At 39.3% G+C, this 19,631-nt stretch overlaps 1 protein-coding gene and 1 non-coding gene across 2 annotated transcripts; both read right to left on the bottom strand.

The window, feature by feature from the left end:
* Nucleotides 1-3,018: 3,018 nt before the first annotated feature.
* On the bottom strand, nucleotides 3,019-9,287 carry LOC110915744 (probable leucine-rich repeat receptor-like protein kinase At5g49770). Its single transcript, XM_022160494.2, has 19 exons — nucleotides 8,974-9,287; nucleotides 8,697-8,817; nucleotides 8,555-8,626; nucleotides 8,400-8,474; nucleotides 8,242-8,313; nucleotides 7,478-7,639; nucleotides 7,309-7,383; nucleotides 7,163-7,234; nucleotides 6,982-7,053; nucleotides 6,842-6,910; nucleotides 6,698-6,769; nucleotides 6,489-6,557; nucleotides 5,787-5,918; nucleotides 5,008-5,480; nucleotides 4,791-4,931; nucleotides 4,559-4,701; nucleotides 4,267-4,486; nucleotides 3,686-3,915; nucleotides 3,019-3,594 (listed from the first exon to the last, which is right to left on the bottom strand). The coding sequence occupies exons 1-19, from the start codon at nucleotides 9,053-9,055 to the stop codon at nucleotides 3,118-3,120; spliced, it is 2,829 nt and encodes a 942-aa protein (XP_022016186.1). The 5' UTR covers nucleotides 9,056-9,287; the 3' UTR covers nucleotides 3,019-3,117.
* An 8,259-nt stretch (nucleotides 9,288-17,546) lies between these two features.
* On the bottom strand, nucleotides 17,547-17,652 carry LOC118488614. The gene has a single exon (XR_004885158.1). It is a non-coding gene; the product is annotated as a small nucleolar RNA R71 (small nucleolar RNA).
* Nucleotides 17,653-19,631: the final 1,979 nt, after the last annotated feature.

Genomic DNA, 19,631 nt, shown 5'->3' with positions numbered 1-19,631 from the left:
TTCAAACAATGTACTTGATGTTAGCAATGAAATGAAATTTGTTTATTAAATACTTGTCACATTTAGTGTTATGAAGTCTCGAGCAATCTCGTTCGTCTCACTTCGATGTTTCCGCCATCGGTTGGAGTGTGACACTTTCTTTTTTCTATGTTTAAAAATCTATACCCGGTAGGCTATATAGCCTTTTACTTCAAATAAAATCTATAGATACATTTAGTGATGACGGTGGTTGTATTAATTGTATATTTATATTTAAAGATATATAAATGTTAAATAATGTTTTCTTTTTCTATAGAAATTCTCTTTCTTTACAGGTTTTATATGTTTGAAAATATAGTTTTTCAGTGGTTTAATGCTACGCAATGTGCATGTTAGGTTTTACTTTTTCTTCTATAAAGTTTTCGTTGAGACATGCTTATTTCTATCTACGGTTTTTTCTTAATTATGTTAAAAAGCAGTCTTTCCCCGTTGTGGAGCGCAGGTCCTCCTACTAGTTAGGGTTAAAGTAAAAAAAGTGCCCGCGTTTAACCTCTTCCATCGTTCATTCCTTTGCATCGCCCCCTATTCCAAAACAAAAGAAGGTCGAACCGCATCTGAAAAAGTGAACCCACTAGAAAAGAATCATGGATCCGGCACTGCTTCAAGTTCATATAATTTGGTATTTATACATCTATACCATAACAATCATTACTATTAAGTGTTTTTATATACATACAATACAACAATTTCATCGTGTAGAAAGCAACATCACCTCTGTAGTTCTGTTTCAAATGGCACAGTCAAACTGCTTGCATCAGAAACCGAATCACCATATGGATGATAAAGGTCCCCAACTATTCCATTATACATGTACAACAATTGTAATATGCTGTTAAAAATAAATATTTTTAACTATTATATCTAGAAAAGATATACATATATATTTGTGAAACAAATATATACAATTGAACCGAACATATTTATACATGTGAACGAGGTTCACTATACTTAAAATATATATTTGAAGAATATATATAACTCATAATAACGAACTTATACCGTGCGCGGCACGGAGACGCTTATAGGCTAGGCCCACTTACACCGTGTGGAACACGGAGACTCAAAGGGGCTAGGCCCATTCTTACTTTCGTGAGGCACAAAGACACTCATGGGCTAGGCCCACTCATACTCGTGCTAAGCACGAAGACTCATGAAGGGCGAGGCCCATTCATACACATTACAAATGCAATATACATATATATATAAGATGTACATATATATTAAAAACAAACATACGAAACAAATACCAACATATTAAAAATACACAAGGGTTCCAAATACATAACAAATACAAATCTAACAACGTTCAAGATGAGCAACGCATACACGGTCTAGTAGAGACCTAAGTGTCTAATGAGTTAGAACACTTGTAGGTTGATTCGCGCATTTGGATACCCTGCTTGCTAGCACTCACTTTTTACGGACGCAATACTGTGAGTTCATGAACCCCTTTTCTTTTAAACGTTTTCGGTTTTACAACTCTCGGGGGGGAATACATGTTATGATGGTATGATTAAGCTATGGAATGAAACAACTAGATCATGTGCTAGGATGAAACTTAAGCGCCAGTAATCTTTTATAAGACCAAGGAACAAGAGGGGTAGATCTATCGGGTATGGGCGAGCCCCACTCATGGGTCCTTGTGTGGCCGGATATAGTGCTTTTGTTGTCCCAGCCGAAGTGAATCGGTGCTAAATCGTCAAGGGTTGAGTGCTTCCTATGTCGTCACACATATTAATGTCCTTGCAAAACATTAATGATCAACGATTTCATAGATGCTTTACATACCACACTTTTACGTAACGAACTTTCTAATGTTTTTAAGATTTATTTGATATGAACTCAAAACACATGAATTCACCAACTTTTGTTGATGTTTTAAACTCACATGTATTTCAGGTAATTAAGTGGATCTTGGCGCATATGGTTATCATGAAGAATGTGTTTGTCAAGTTGGCGATGTCATCCATTTTGAAGGGTTTGATCCATATATCTCGTCCTCGAGTGAGATATAGGATGCAAAGCCTTGGTATTCAAAAACTCTATTTTGGAACAAGTCTTTTGTAAAACTTTATAACTTATATTGTCTTTTACTTTTGAACAACTTATGACTTGTATCTTAATTTCATGGTTGAATGGATGAACATCGTGCTTTTTATTCATATAGTTTGTTTACTTATATCGTATACAATGAAAACCAATCAAGTTCACACCATGTGCTTCCGCCTATGAGCGGGTGTGACACTATATAGAAAATATAAAGTGAACCCATAAATACATTATGGGTGAACCCATAACAAATAATCTGAAGTGGTAAACTGGTATAACACTCCTTTTCTAATCGCGTAGATCATTTGTATCCGTGTTGAATATTACGTCGCTGGTCTCAGGTTCGAGGTTGTCCCTTTCTTTTTTCTATGTTTAAAAATCCATACCCCTGTAGGCTATATAGCCTTTACTTCAAATAAAATCTATACATACATTTAGTGATGATGATGGTTGTATTAGTTGTATATTTATATTTATAGATATATAAATGTTAAACAGTGTTTTTTTTTTTTTTTTATAGAAATTCTCTTTCTTTACAGGTTTTTTATGTTTGGAAATATTAGTTTTTCAACGTTTTAATGCTACGCGATGTGCGTGTTAGGTTTTACTTTTTCTTCTATAAAGTTTTCATTGAAACATGCTTACTTCTATCTACGGTTTTTTGTTAATTATGTTAAAAAGCAGTGTTTCCCCGTTGTGGAGCGCATGTCCTCTTACTAGTTAGGATTAAAGTAAAAAAGTGCCCGCCTTTAACCTCTTCCATCGTTCATTCCTTCGCATCGCCCCCTATTCCAAAACAAAAGAAGGCTGACCTGAATCGTCGAACCGACCCGAAATTGTTTATGTTCGGTCCTATGAAATTAGAGCATCTGAAAAAGTGAACCCACTAGAAAAGAATCATGGATCCGACACTACTTCAAGTCCATATAATTTGATATGTATACCATAAATACCATAACAATCATTATTATTAAGTGTTTTTATATACATACAATACAATACAACAATTTCATCGTGCAGAAAGCAGCATCACCTCCGTAGTTCTGTTTCAAATGGCACAGTCAAACTACTTGCATCAGAAACCGAATCACCATATGGATGATAAAGGTCCCCAACTATTCCAGTATTTTGACTTGAGAAAGTCAAAGACGAGTCACCACCGGTGCTTAAAACGGCCAAATCTATAATGTTTTCGATCTCTCTCACAACTTCTCCCATTTTGGGACGGTCAACTCCTAACTTTTCGACACAACTCATGGCTAAGTCAACAAACTTGGTCAAACCTGGAAGTGTTTGGAATGAGCCAAGAGCCGGGTCAAGAACCGTGTAGAGTCCATTTGGATGCCCTGACTTGTCAATGGCGTCTTGAACCTCTATGACGATGTATTTGCCGTTTTTTATCGGTGATCTTGCAGTTACCAGCTCTAATAATACAACCCCAAAACTGTAAACATCACTCTTTTCTGTCACTCGATGGGTCTCGAAGTATTCAGGATCCATGTAACCCTGCATTTAGAAATTACATGTTTACTTATGAACCGATCTATACTTTTTTAATCTCAAATGGGTCAACTAAAAGAGAGGATTGGGCACTTACTATTGTCCCCTGTATTTGAGTAGAAATATTTGAATCATCTCCCAACAGTTTGGACAACCCAAAATCAGCAACCTTTGCAGTCAAATGATCATCCAGCAGAATATTACTGGATTTGATGTCCCTGTGTAGGATGGGAGGGTCTGCATGCTCATGCAAGTATGTCACACCTTTGGCAGAATCAAGAGCTATTTTAAGTCTCTTCATCCAATCTAACTTGATTCTTGCCTCACCTGCATGCAGGATTTCAGTAACTGAAAATCTATGTTGAACTTTGAAAGGTCTTGGATGTGTCCATATGTATGAGATGGAAAGATGTAATTTGTTCATGAATCTTGCTATATGATTAGAGGTGGCAAGACAGGTGGGCCGAGCGGGTTGGGTAACGGGTCAAACCAGATCATTTTGAAATAAAAAAGTAGCCTTTTCGAAAGGAAAAAAAAAACATTTTTATGATTACGGTGTCGTATATGATTATGGTTTGACATTCTAGAGAAAAAACTTCATAGAATTCACCGGTTCATAAGTAAATGGATAGAAATTGCCTCAGCTAATGTATAACGCTTGGAAATAAGTACATTTACCTGTAAGATTATCTCTTAAAGTACCGTTTGAAATGTACTCGTAGACCAGCATTTGTTCACCTTTCTCATAACAGAAACCCACAAGAGCTACAACGTTTTTATGATGAACACGCGAAAGTTTCTCTATTTCATTTTTAAACTGTTGAGCACCCTGCAATGACCCTTGTTGAGCTCTTTTGATTGCAACCACATGACCAGTGTCAAGAGTCCCTTTGTACACCTGTCAGTTACCATCTTAACCATTTTAGAACCCGGTCAGTGGTATATTAGGAAGCTTATAAGATTAAGATACCTTCCCGTAGCCTCCGGATCCAATCATGTTATCTTCTGAAAAGTTGTCGGTGCATCTTCTGAGTTCTTCAAATGAACACCATCTTGCTTCTTTCAGTTGAGGAACATCACCCGCCTCACTGCCGTTATCCAACCCCCAAGTTGCTACATTTTCTCAAGATGTAAGCACATGAAACGTCGTAAAATACGATAACTTTTATGTTTTAAATGTGACTACATGCACTTTGTCTTACCAAAAGGAGTATTTTGTTTCGCTTTTGTTGCTTGTCTTTTCTGATAAATCCCGTAAGTTACAGCCGAGGCTATTAGCAACAGGATCACAAAACCACCAACGACAGACCCGATAACGATGCCACTATTTGATGACTTGTTTTCTGTGGATACTCAAAATCAGAAACAAATAGCTCATAACGTAGAATTATCTTTCGCGTAATGAAACTGGACAAATACCTGGAAAGCAACAATAGTTTTCATCCAGAAAAAATAAGGGCCCATAAAACGGAAGAGGAAAGAGTTGGCGGTTGATTACGGTCCCAATTGAAGCCACGGATGAACGATTAAAATAGTCTTGACTTGACGGGAAAATGTGCAGTCTATACTGAAGGTAATTATATTCATCAAGAGTTGCATTAGAAAGAGATATTGAGTCCACTGGAAGTTGAATGGATTGAAAGGCAGACATTAAAGTATTATGTAGAGTTGTATAGTAGGTTGTATTATCCAAGTTTGAGAAGGAATGCGAGTAAAATAAGACGGTTCCTGTGTATGGTATTTTGCATTTACAGTTGGGACTAACAACTTTAGACGAACCACACTTCACAGGTGGACACCTATTTGATGGTAAAGTAATTGGTACATAGGGCTTTCGGGTTGTACAATATCTTCCTGTTGATCCACCTTCACAAATTGGATTATTGTCAATGCTGCACATTTGTAGAAATATATTTCCATAAGATTGTGAAACACATTTAGCATGTTCCATTTTTAGTAATTTTTTATTTGAACCGTTTGAATAAAAATAACTAATTATACACTTATATAAGAAAACCGGTCAACAAAAGTGACTGTGAGAACCTATTAGGGAAAACTCACGGCCCCACCAATACCCTGCTAACCAGGTAAAGCAAGCTTACTTTGGGCAAGTGGCCTTCAAGGAACTTCGAAATTGTCATACTTTGGATAGTTATAAGGATGGAAAGTAGAAAGATAAAAGACGCTTAAGATCTTACTTTAAGCTCAAATTATATCCAGAATTTTGTACGAAGTTGGCGATGGAGTTGTTTTTGAGATCAACGATCAAGTTAGTGCTATAGCTGTTACCAATATCCAGGGTTCCATTAAGATTGTTGTTGCTTAGCACCCTGTCAATAGATAGCCAAAACAAAAAAAGAACAAAAGAATCTTCTGATACTCAGTGCCACATTTCACAACTAAAGATGCAGATATTTTGTATATGATTCTAGAAACATAAAACATGTGTCATGTTTTATCATTTGAAATATTGGAAATATACCCTAATGTGGCCGCATATATTTAAAGTGTCATCATCATCAGACTCAGTAAATCCCACCAATAGCAAAGCTAAGGTAGGGTTTGAGAGGGTAAGATGTAGACAACTTTATCTCTACTCCGTAGGAATAGAGAGACTGCCCTTCTAGTGAGACCCCCGGCTCGATAGTAGTTTTGCATCAGGCCTTGGACATAAGGCAAATAACACTTAGATTGAGACAAATGCTGATTAGTGCATGTAGCCATGTACCCCCTTGTCTTTCGGCTATCAACGCCACCACATCATGCATGATATCGCATATATGACTTCATGCTTATAATTAATTACCAAATTGCCAATGTTTATTTCCTAAATATTTCACTGTTGCAATAATTTATTATACGGGTTAACTCTAAAAAGAAAGCATTCAGTTGATACTCACAAACTCTCCAATTGCGGGTGGAATACATCTGATGGGATTTCTCCTTGGAGCTGTGTGTTTTCCATCAATCTGTCAGGAGAAGATTAAGAAACACCTAAAAACTTTAGTACTCTCAAGAAAATTCAGACGTTGGTTCATAAGTAAATGGCTTGAAATTGCCACGTCTATTAAAAAGGAATGTATCCAAATAATAAAAAAAGAATCGTTACATTGTGTTCAATGATAGACGTGTAAACCATGTAGGAATATCAGACTTGTCAAAACTATTGTTGCTCATGTCCCTGCAAGTGATTAGGTATGTCATGTTAGAAAGTTAAATGAAACTACTAAGAAAAAAGTTTAAACCAACTTACACATAAAAGAGCGAGCTCATTCCTAACAGATTTGGAACCGGTCCACTCAGTTTATTGTTTGACAAGTACCTGAAAATTGAATAAATCTGCCATTTAAAAAATAAAACAAAAATATGGTTGGATTTGCTCTTATCACTTACAACTCGGTGACACTTTTGAGATCTGAGAGATTCTGAGGCACTGTCCCGCTCAAGGAATTCGAGTCCAGGCGTCTGTGACATAAATTATGCGAATATAGACACAGAGGTAAATAAATTGAATATATTTAGTTCAGATGGAATTTTCCATAATGTTTAATGATTATTAATCACTGATACTTACACCACCTCAAGAGTCTTTACGGTTCCTATAGTAGAAGGGATCGTTCCAGATAACTGGTTGTTGTTAACTATACTGTTAAAAGATAAGTATTACCAAGTCAGCAAAGTAAAGTCTCGGATATCTTCTGCGGCAAATGCAATACTTACACATGTATCAGGCTCATGTTTGAGTTGAAAAGTTTAGGCGGAATGGGACCTGATAACCGATTATTTGCCAAATGGCTGCATAATGACCAAAATATAGCATCCATAAGTACAATTAATCAATTCGAAAGTTGGAAAAGTGAAAATGTGGAATATTAGAGATAGAATGTACAAGTGTTTTGCTTTCAGTAGGTTGTCAAGACCAGGAGATGTTGCATTAGAGACGGGAATGGATCCTGTAAGCTGATTCTGACTTAGATCCAACCATGATAAATTAGTTAGATTACCAATAGATGGTGGGATGGATCCAATAAAGCTGTTATTATTGAGACCTCTGCAACAAAAAGGATCAAAACAGGAAGTATGTTAGGCTTTGGATGACTTGCAACAAGTTCGACCATTTGACCCATTTCCTTATTAGCCAATGTCTAGGTGGTCGAAGAGTCTAGGCACACTCAAGGGTGAACCTTGGGCCTAGGCACAAGACGCTTAAAAAAAGAAGGGCTTTTAAGCAAGGCGCACAGTTAAACATTCCATATTTAGGGGTTTTAAGTGCTTAGACATGTTCAAACCGGAATTTGAAGAATTGGCCGGTATCTTGCCGGACGTTGGCTGTAATTTGGCTTGAGCGCCTTGGACTGCGCAAGGCGGTTTTGCTGCGCTAGGCGTGCGCACCTTTGGCGCTTTTGACTACTACTATGACTACTATTTATAATTTGACCCTTTTGAGATAAAACACAAACCAAATCCTCCCATAGGGCATGGATTGAAATTCCCAACTCTAAAAATAAGACGACGTAAGTCTTAATAAGAAAATAATGATACACTTTCAGACTTGTGTCAGGAGTATCTAGTTCAGAAGGTGACATGTTTCTCAGACTACAACGTGATCAGTTCCAAAAGACGCGTAAGATAAGTAAAATACAGAACACTTACAAAAAGACTAGCTGCTTGAGGGACCCTATTGAATCCGGGATTGGACCCCTAAAACTGCAACCAACCAGGATTCTGCAGGCATAGAGTAGTTGGTGAAACAATAACGAAAAGCGAGACAAATAAGTTTGCTACATTGAGAAACAAAATGGAACTCTTACAACGTCGTTAAGTTCTTCAAATTCTGAATAGATGGTGGAAGAATGGCCCTAATCCCCTTGTTGTTAGAAAGATCTCTACATGCAAAATCACAACCAAAATGAAATCTAAAGGTTCAAATATTAGAAAAGTTAAGTATTGGGAATGTAAAACCTACAAATATTGCAACATGGAAAGTGATGGAATGTCTCCAATGCCATTAGTTCTCACCCCTATGCCTGCCAATATCCTGTAATCATGAAGGGGTCAGTCAAACATACATAGACTAGTTGTATAAGACTGAAACACCCACAACTTACAAGGTTGTTACGCGTGAGTTGGTACAGTTGATTCCTTCCCATTTTCTTCCACATGGATCCGAACCCTTCCATTTCCGTGGTAGATTCTTCCAGCTGGACTTGAGAGCACTTAGGACCGCAACTACATGTATCGTATTTGAATATATATTATGAAGAGTATTTGAGTATCTCAATCAAGCAACAAAACAAATGTGACATATCTTTTGAATTCTTATTTCGGTCAGGAGATCATATAATTATAAACTCTACAAACAGGTAGGTTATCATAACAACTTACCATCGTTTGGATCTGTGACCGTCGCAATTAACACGATCTGAGTGCAAATAATCATCACCCATAACCAAATTCTGGAATCCATTTCTCTAGACTAAACAATATTTTCTTCCGTTGCAAATGGTGACATCTGGTACATCTATAGAGCCTCATCCTTTATGTAACACTTGAATAAAAAACTAGTAACTGATGATGACACATGTAGCTAGCAGACCGGGTCATCGTGCAACGTCTGTTACGAAGACCAACTGTTAGATGAAAACAGACATCAGACAAGAAGACCATTTCAATTGTATTTGGTGTTGACATCACTTGAGAAGGATTCTTTTGCTGATGATGGGAGTAATGGATAATGTATAGTAGGTGATGAATGTCACCTGCTCCCACAAAAGTCTAATTCTGTAACTTAAGTTATTTCCTTCCTGGTGTAATATTTTTTTCAATGGCCAGACTGCGCCAACTCTATTCACTCAACTATGCAATTTACCATATTACCCCCTTTTTATATAATAATCTAAAAAGATTTATTGGGTGTTAATAAAAACACATGGTAAAATTTATTTTAATATGGTGTATACGGGGCCGTATATGGTTATGTGGGCCCGTATAACCTTATACGGCCCGTATACACCATGTTAAAATTAACTTTGGTCGTCTACAACGTATACGATGGTTTTATACGGGCCGTATAATATTATACAACCTGTATAGATCGGATTTCTTTTTTTTTTTTTAGTTAATATTCACACATTAGGATTTCGATCTAGCAGTCTATATAGTGTTCAGAACCATCAAATCGAACGGCTTCTGTCGTCCGATCACATTACCCTACCTCATCGGATTTCCGATGAGGTAGGGTAATGGTTCTGAACACTATATAGACTACCAGATCACACATTAGAGAGAATTAGCCATTCTCATCTTTCACCAACAAGATCCAGATAGTCTATGTTCAACACCAAATCTGATTTGACCAACAATCAAGATGGTGGACCGCAACACTGCAACGGGTTCCACCAATTTCCCTTGCACCGACCGACGAAAGGCGACTTTTAACTATCAAGGAAAACTGGTTTCAGTTTTCTTTTTACTTTGAAACAAATCCCATTTCATCAAAGAGAAAGAAAAATCAGACAAACGACCAGTTGATAAACATAAAGCAAGCATGGAAGACTCAATAGCAGTAGTTGAATCATTATTATTGTACAGTTTCAACATTACTTTTCCTTCAATTTCCAGAACATTTTCCCCAAACGAACATTCTTGATATCAGAACATCGTTTAAGCAAGAATCTAGGCTCAAAGAGACCATACGCGACAAGGTGGTGGTTTTGGAGGGAAGAGATTCACAGTTACGAGATTTTAGTTGGCTTACAAATGGGTTGTATCGGTTATTCAGATCTCTATTCGGTAATCTTTCCAAACTCCAACACACGAATATGTGGTTCCCAATTTGTAACGTATCATCACAAATCTCCTGTGTTTACATGCAGTATACCGTGTTCTAATATCACCATAATGGTATAATATTAACTAATTCAAACAAAGTTCGTAGTTCTAAATCCTCAATGTTACTGCGTTTTTGTCAATTCCACATATAATAATTAAAAAAAGGCTGGTTAATTGTATACGGGTCGTATAACGTTATACGGCCCGTATACAAGACATAAAACAGTGCTCGTATATTGAGTATACAAGCGAATAAAAAATTATAAAGGTTGTATACGACCCGTATAACTTTATACGGGCCGTATACAGTCTTGCAATTAGTCAGCAGTCATTATTTCTTAATGAACTCAAATTCAGGAAATGATGAGGAATGTAAGGAGAAGCGTTGGGATTCAAGGGTTTAGACGTCATGTCGCGTGGGGATGGGTACAGAAAATACAAGACGCAAGAATTCGTGGATTTAGACCCAGAAAGTTGCTATCACAGTTACAAATGTAAAAGCTGCTATCAAGTTTTTTATACGGACATGAAAGTATATTTAATGGTGTTCAGAACTCCACTCCACTCCCACACTTCAAATTTTCAACCTCAGTTTCCAACATAACACGTTTCATTTCATCTTTTTTACTCTTTTCTTGGATTTCAACAAATCTTTTCAACAATCAGTAAGCAAATACACAAATTTAGCCCTAACAAAAACCCTAGATAATCAATAAGCAAATACACAACGTTTCTCCAATTCCAGATCAGCGTTGTTTATCACCCTATGTGAGCATTGGAAGCCTGAAAAACAGTCTTGCAATTAGTCAGCAGTCATTACTTCTTAATGAACTCAAATTCAAGAAATGATGAGTAATGTAAGGAGAAGCGTTGGGATTCAAAGGTTTAGACGCCATGGCGCGAGGATGGGTACATAAACCACCAAGGGGATATTGGATATTATATAAATACCAAAAGCTTCAGCCATGACGGTTTGTTTTCCGGCGGAAGATTGTTGATTTTTCAGTGGAAGAAGGTGAAGAGTGTGGGTGAAATGGTGTGTGTGGGTGGATGGATGGGTGAGTGGGTATATATGTGTAACAAAAGGGGGTTGAGTTGTTTCATGGTTCATGGACATTAATTTGGAATAATGGATATGGTAATTGTCACACCCCCAAAATCCACCCGTGGAGTACCACCGCTTGGAGGCGTGACATGACCAAGATCAAGCCACCAATCATATCGAACATAATAAGTAATAATAAACGTAAATGTATATCAACCCACAATATGAAAGGTGTTCAAGTAACATAGTTTAAGTAGCGGAAGCATAGTATAAAATCCAACGTAATTAATAAGTTTTCAACTGTCATAAGTGTTTATCAAAACGTCCACGATCCATGTCCACAACGACTGTGCCTCCCGTGCAAGCTCCATGTATACCTAAGGTCCTGCAAGGCATGTAACAGAGAGTCAACAACTAGTTAAGCGAGTTCACAGTAAGTAAGTTCGTAATAGTAATTCCGTTGCATCACCATGCATTATTAACTAAGTCAATTGTAGGTTCATTTAGTGGGGGCTTCCCATGTATATAGGTACTATTAGTGGGGGCTTCCCATGATTATATTTACTAGACTATTTGTAACCATAAATGTTCTTCCTAACTCGAGAACAGGAGTACGTACGAAGTTTACGTAGGCTTTACGTAAGTGCCCTTCTTTACCCGAGGACAGTGGTACGCGTGGGGTTTACGTAGGTTTTACGTAAGTGTCCTTCCTAACCCGGAAGACAGTAGCATGTGTGAGTTTACGTAAGTTTTACGTAAGTGCCCTTCGTACTTTGAGGACAGTGGTAAGTACTTGTTTACGTAGGTTTTACGTAAGTGCCCTACTTAACCCGAGGACGATGGTAGATAGTCTAGTAGCCGTGTAAGTACGAGTAACTGTTCAATCCCATTATTCAAACCCGTTCCCAACCCACCGGGAATCCCATGCCTTGGTAAGAGTGTGAACTCACCTTGGTTTGCTCGGCAGATTACACGAAAGGTTACCTGAACTAAGAGTGGTCAACCACATCCTAACAGGGTTACCATACAAGTCAGGTCTAGGTTCAAGTAATGTACGTAGGATACACATAAGCTAACAGGTTACGAGCACGTATAGATCATGGCGAATACATAACAGTCAAGTAACAATTCCAACTTGTGCGATTTATCAAGGAACCCATATAAACCCGGCCCAACATGTTGTGCGATCCACAACATGTTATGCGATCCAACATAAATCCGGCCCAATATCATAAACAGTCCAACAGTATACTCGGCCCAAATATCAACAAGTAGGGATCTTGTGCGATCCGGGTAGCTTGTGCGACTGACCAATCCTTGTGCGACTGGGATTGGGCTGTGAGGCCCAATCAGTGTAACAGTTTTAAGTAGTTTGTGTGTGGCCCAACATCTTGTGCGATCGGCACCAGCTTGTGCGATCCATAATATGTTGTGCGATCATGCATAACCTGGTTGTACATTGTGCTTATCTATACATGCATTCCTGTTGTGCGATCGTGTTGTGCGAGTGGCCTTGTGCGATCAGGCCTAGTCTTGTGCGTTCAGATCAGATCTTCCATGATCTGATCATGTGCGATTGGTTTTAAATTCCGAATATTATGGCAATCAATTACATAACATTTATCTTGCAAATCAATTACAAGGTTTCCATTTATTCGATCAATCAACACAATCAACAGTTTCAAACTTAATCAATATTCGATCAAACAAGGGTTTTTATCACACATTCATATGAATCCTAATCATAATCAAAGCATGAACAAAATCATAACACTTAAACATATTAACATGATTCATATTCTTGATCACTAGCATACATACTAACATAACAATCACAACATTCATCCGATTGTTAATATATTCCAGCTGATTATCATGTATTCGGTTCTTTAGAATCATACACATGTGAATCAATTTTTCATGAACATCATACTACATAAGTTTTTCATCACAATCAAACATCTACCAACCCTAACCCATCATGTAATACATATGAATCATAACATCATTCAATCATGAAATCAACAATAAACACACTAACCAATTAAGAGGTAACACAAGGGTGATCCGGTTTAGAAAGCTTCACGAGATGGCTTCGGCTTTGGGAACCGTCGTCGGCTTCAAGAGAGGAAAAGAGGGAGTAGGGTTTTGTGTGTGAAGTGTTTGCAAAATAATGAGGAGTATACCCCCTTTCTCCTAAGGTTATGCGTGCAAAGAGGGGTGGGCCGAACCCATCATGGGCTGCCCTTGATCCGAATACAAAGAGTAAGGCCCGAATGGGCTTGTGCGATCGGGTGTGTGTTGTGCGTTTGGGCTCGTTTACGTACATACATGCATACACATATTCTCATAACATAACAACACATAATTCATTAATCATCAACGTTCACATGATCACGTATAGTTCAAACAAGTTACATCGAAGCACACAACAAGAGGTTTGAAACACGAGTTGTCACATTATCCCCAACTTAAAAGAAATTTCGTCCCGAAATTTGGTACGTACTCACTGAGGAAGCTAGTTAAGTTGCATGGTTTTCCTGGGGTGTCACATCTTCCCCCCGTTGATCTGTCCCGAAATTCCGTGGTAGCTTCAGCCTCAGTAGTGGTTGTACTGTTCGCGAACAACTGGGATACTTTTCTTTCATTTGATCTTCTCGTTCCCAGGTGAACTCTGGGCCACGACGGGAATTCCAACGAACTCGAACAAGCGGTATTCTGGTGCGCTTGAGGACCTTAACATCCCGGTCCGTGATTTCTACTGGTTCCTCAACGAAGTGTAACTGTTCGTCGATAGTGAGCTCCTTCAAAGGAACTATGAGGGTCTCATCTGACAGGCACTTCTTCAGATTCGACACATGAAAAACATTGTGAACTGCACCGAGTTCTGCTGGTAGGTTCAGTTTGTAGGCCACTTTGCCTATTCTTTCTATAATCTCGAATGGTCCGACATACCGCGGATTGAGTTTGCCCCTTTTGCCAAAACGAACCACACCCTTCCAGGGTGAGACTTTGAGTAGCACTCGATCCCCGACTTGGAACTCGAGTGGTTTCCTACGCTTATCAGCGTAACTTTTCTGACGGTCACGAGCCACCGCCATGCGTTGCCGTATCTGTGCAATCCGTTCAGTAGCATCAACTACCATCTCTGGACCTGTGATTTGACTATCCCCCACCTCTGCCCAACAGAGGGGTGACCGGCATTTATGTCCGTACAATGCCTCGAATGGAGCGGCTTGGATGCTGGTATGGTAACTGTTATTGTATGAAAACTCCACTAAAGGGAGATGTTTTTCCCAGCTGCTGTCGAAATCGATAACACATGCCCGATGCATGTCTTCTAGGTTTTGAATAGTGCGTTCAGACTGCCCATCCGTCTGAGGGTGATATGCTGTGCTCATTGACGGGTGGTCTGTAGGACAACCCTTAAAAGGTTTAATACAACGCATATTCTACACTTTATTCGGTTAATTGCTTGAAATAGATAACCACTTTGTGTTGGGTTATGCAGGTGCTAAAGTGCTCAAAAGGTGGGTTTTAGGAGGCACGGATGTATACTAGAAGTTGCGGGACTTAAAAAGAGCGAAAGAATGGAAAGATGGAGAAGTCATGGAAGGAAATAAAGCTCAGGACCGTAAGCTACGCCACCAGGCCGTAGCTTACGGCCCCCATCCAATGCCAAAATGACCTGCCGTAAGACAGGAGCAACGTGGCGTAAAGGTTCACTGCCAGCCGTAAGCTACGACTGGGAGCCGTAGCTTACGGCTCCTAGCTGACTTGTTGACTTGCTGACTGCCGTAAGCTACGGCTGGGGGCCGTAGCTTACGGCTCCTACTGATCCCATCTTGTAACATTCGCATTTATTGGCCATTTTAAGGAGATTTATGATGCCTAATCATGCAATTTCGGTTACTACTTGGCTAGAACGAGTTGGGAAGTATATGAAGAGCACTTGGAAGCTAAGAAACACATCTTGGAACTATCTTTTCACTAAATTCTTGTCTAGTTTTTGTTGGTGAACAATATTTTCCATTTCTTGCATTATGTCAGTTAAAGCCATGAGTGGCTAGATATTTGGGTGATTATCTTGTGTTGAAGGTTTGAGTAAGACTATGTGTTTTCATTTCATATTTCTAGAATAACAATTGCTTTTTATTTGAATTGCTTGTTATGGTGTATGATTGATTGTTAGTAACTTGTTGATTCTTATGTTGAACTAATTAGAAACCATACGTTCTTGGTGCCGTTGGCAATCGGGATATCATGGGTATAGTTAGGTTTGGGTAAGGGTTGATTGATCATCGGGTGATAACCTCACGTTCTCGGAATCTGAGTACTTAGTCCCCTTTCATCACTGCAATTGATTATACATGAACTATGTCTATGTAGTTCTTTCTAGTGAAATATTAACACAGACATCGAACCAAACCGGAAACTCAAGATAGTCTTTTGTCTCTCAACTGTTTACAATCCAAATTTTCATTTTGCAAATTAGTTAATTAATCTTAGTTTTTAAAACCAATCAAATCAAACCAACTCTTGAATTTTATTTTTCTTGCAATTAGTTTAATTTAGTTAACTTAGAGAAGCACTTCAAATAGCACATTTTCCACAAACTCCCTGTGTTCGATACCCACTTGCCACTATTTACATAGTTGTTCTTGGGATTAAATTTGCGTGACCACGACATCACGTCAAATTTTGGTGCCGTTGCCGGGGAGTAGTGCGCAACGTGTGTTATTTTTGTTCTTGTTTTGAGTTTGTTATTTTTCTGGTTTACGCTGGGTGTGTTAGTGTGCAGGTATTGACAGGTGCATGCGTACTAGGAGCTCTCACAAGCTATCACCATTAGCGTTTGATCCGGAAATCGAGCGAACTTTGCGAGCAAACAAAATTTTGCTAAGGGAAAATACAATCAGCAGTTCACCAACAACACCAATTACACCGATTACACCACTTCGATACATGGATCCACCACCACCACCACCCACTACGGGTGAATCCACCTCATCATTTATACCAACATCCACTCAACCCTCACCAAATACTACCATTCCACCAAATACTACCGAACCCACCATACTTCAAAATGTCACACCAACCAACACCACACAGCCCATTACTACACAAGAAGAACCAACCGTCACATTTAACCCTTCCACTACTATACCACCATTATCCCATTTTTTTCCGGGTGCGGGTCCGTCATATTCGAGCCATACTATAGCACCAATTTCGTCTATTGTCCATGCTACACCGTATCGACCATCAAATCAATCGGGTTTCCAATACTCGACTCTTCCATTTGGGCAATCATCGGGAATTCAAGGAGATGGGTATGATGAAGGTTATGAGGAGTTTGAAGGTTTTGATGAAGATGGGTACGGTTATGGGGGTGATGGAGAGCAAGGGGAGTACGGTTATATGCAAGGCCAAGTGCAAGTAATTCCAAATGTTGGTGAGGTGCAACAACAACAACTCGTACCTCAACCTATTAGGCCAAGGCCACAAGGGCCGCAATTGCAACGTCCGGTTCCTTTGCAACAAGTTCGACCACAACATGTGCAACCGCCATTCCAAAGGCCAATTCAACACCCACCGGTGCCACAACAACAACTACAACAACCAATTGCACCACAAGGGCCTAGGCAAAGACCAATGGGTCAAGTTCGTCCACGAGGTCGGTTTGGTGTACCAAGGAGGCATCTTAGAGAAAATGCAAGGGGTATTGAAGCGCATTTTAGGCCGGTGATTACTCACAATCCTTCACCGGTGGTTATTCCTCATAACAACCAAGGGAGAACTTTTGAAGTAAGAACCAATTCTTTACAAAGTTTACCGAAATACAAGGGGCTAGCAACGGAGGAGCCTTATTTCCATTTGGAGGCATATGACTCAATTTGCAATACTCTTGGGAGTCAAGGTTTTTCGGCCGATGATATCAAGTTGGTATTATTTCAATTTTCTTTGGAGGACAAGGCAAAGAAGTGGTTCTACACTTTGCCTTCGGCATCTATTTATACTTGGGCGGAAATGCAACAAATTTTCCTAGACGAGTTTTATACCGCCCAAAAGACCAATGATGCTAGGAAGGGGTTGAGGAGTTTCCAACAACAACAAGGCGAAATGTTCCATGAAGCCTTCGAGCGCTTTAATATGATGATCAAAAATTGTCCTCATCATGGGATTGAACTTTGGGAGTTGACGAATGCCTTCCACGAGGGGTTATGTGCCGAGGATGCACGTGATTTAATGTCCATCACAAATGGGACTTTTGGCACAAATTATGAAGATGAGGATTGGGAGTTCTTGGAACAAATGGCCATTACCTCAAAGAGGAAAGCCCAAGCATCAAGGAGAGCACGACCGGCTGTCACGAGATCGCAAGTTCATGCAGTTGACGATGGTAATGTTCAAACTACTAATCAAATTTATGATGTTTGTACTATTTGCAATGAAATAGGTCATGCGGCTGAAAATTGCCAAGGAGGTGATGGGCAATATGAAGAGGTTCATGCTGTGCAAGGTCAAGGAGGGGGTGGTAGAAACTATAATATGAATTCTAACACTTACCACCCCGGGTTGAGAAACCACCCAAACTTTCGGTATGGGAACCCGTCAAATCAAGCTAACCCGAATTTCCAAGGAAACCAAGGATTTCAAAGGCAATATCAAACGGGTCAAAGCTCTTCGGGTGGAAACGAAGTGATGGAGATGTTGAAGGCAATGCAAGTTGAAATGCAACGAATGAATCAACGTGATGAGGTTCGGATGCAAAAGGATGAGGCCCGTGATAAAGCTATTCAAACTTTGACTACTCAAATGGGTCAACTTGCGAGTGTAGTGGCGATTTTAAAAAAAGCAAAAGGCCAGCTACCAAGTGATACGGTGACAAATCCCAAGAACATAAAAAGCGTTAATATCAATGTGGTAAGCACCGTTCCTAGTACCGAATTTAATGAAAAATGTCTAACCTCTTCGTGTCAAATAAATGCAGGTTTGAAAAAGGATGCCGAAGTTGAAATGGACAGAGAGCATGGAGCACCAATTGTGCCTATCCGTGTGGGAAAATTAAAAATCCCTCATGCATTGTTGGATTATGGGGCAAGCATGAGTGTGCTACCGGGCGATTTATATGACATGTATGATTTCGGTCCGCTTGAAGATGTAGACACCATGGTGAGCTTGGCGGATGAGAGTTGGAGGCGTCCACGAGGAATAATTAAGAATGTTATGATTCAGTTGGGAGAGTTTGAATACCCGGTGGATTTCCTAGTTTTGGACTATGCTTCTACCAACATGGCATCACAACAAAGGGTAATTTTAGGTCGACCGTTTCTATACACGGCAAATGCTCAAATTAATTGTAGAGACGAGATTATTACCATGACCGAAAAGAACCGTAAGTTGTCTTTTGATGTTCAAACTAGAGTGATTAGTTATGAGTCCATTGAGGGGAAGGGTGGTGAGTCTAGTGATTGTATGAAAAACGTGTTTCAAAGAATGAGAAAAAAGCACCCACCGGACCGTGAAGAAACACATATGGGGTCAAGCAAGAGCGTAGTTGATTACCCACCGAGTCAAAACAAGATGGATGCATTTTGCTCAATGGCACAAGGAAGTGATGGAAGTGATAGGAACCGGTTCTTTGAGCCACCATAAATGGGGTTGGCACGGTCTGGCTGAAGACCTGAAAACTTAGCGCTGATCGGGAGGCAACCCGAGGTTTTTCACTGATCTTGTTATTTCTTTAGTTTTCTATGTTTCAGGGCCATGGCAACACTCAAGTGTGGGGAAGATGTGCGGAGATTGGTGTGAAGGTAGTGATAGGAAGTCGGATTTTCTACAACATTTGTTGTATCAAACTTCACCAGGTCAATGTACTCTTTCCTTAGTCTTGTTGTGTTCTTTAGCTTTGAAATATTGTTAGTTAGTTGTTTGCTTTAGTTTATGGTTGGGAGGTAGGGTGGTGTTTTGATGTTGATGTGTTTGTTGGGTTGTGAAAGTTGGTGGTGTTTTTAGAAATTTAAAAAAAAAAGCAAATGTGGGTGTTTTTGTTGAAAGCGATCTTTCCTTCAAAACCATACATTGGGACAATGTATCTCAAGTGTGGGGATGGGGGAAATTTTTGAGAAATTCGAAAATTTTTGCAAATCCAAGCGAAAAG

Source organism: Helianthus annuus, chromosome 16 (assembly GCF_002127325.2).
Source record: "Helianthus annuus cultivar XRQ/B chromosome 16, HanXRQr2.0-SUNRISE, whole genome shotgun sequence".
In the NCBI taxonomy this organism is placed as follows: domain Eukaryota; kingdom Viridiplantae; phylum Streptophyta; class Magnoliopsida; order Asterales; family Asteraceae; genus Helianthus; species Helianthus annuus.
The sequence above is the reverse complement of the archived record's forward strand: the minus strand, read 5'-3'. Positions and strand labels throughout refer to the sequence as shown.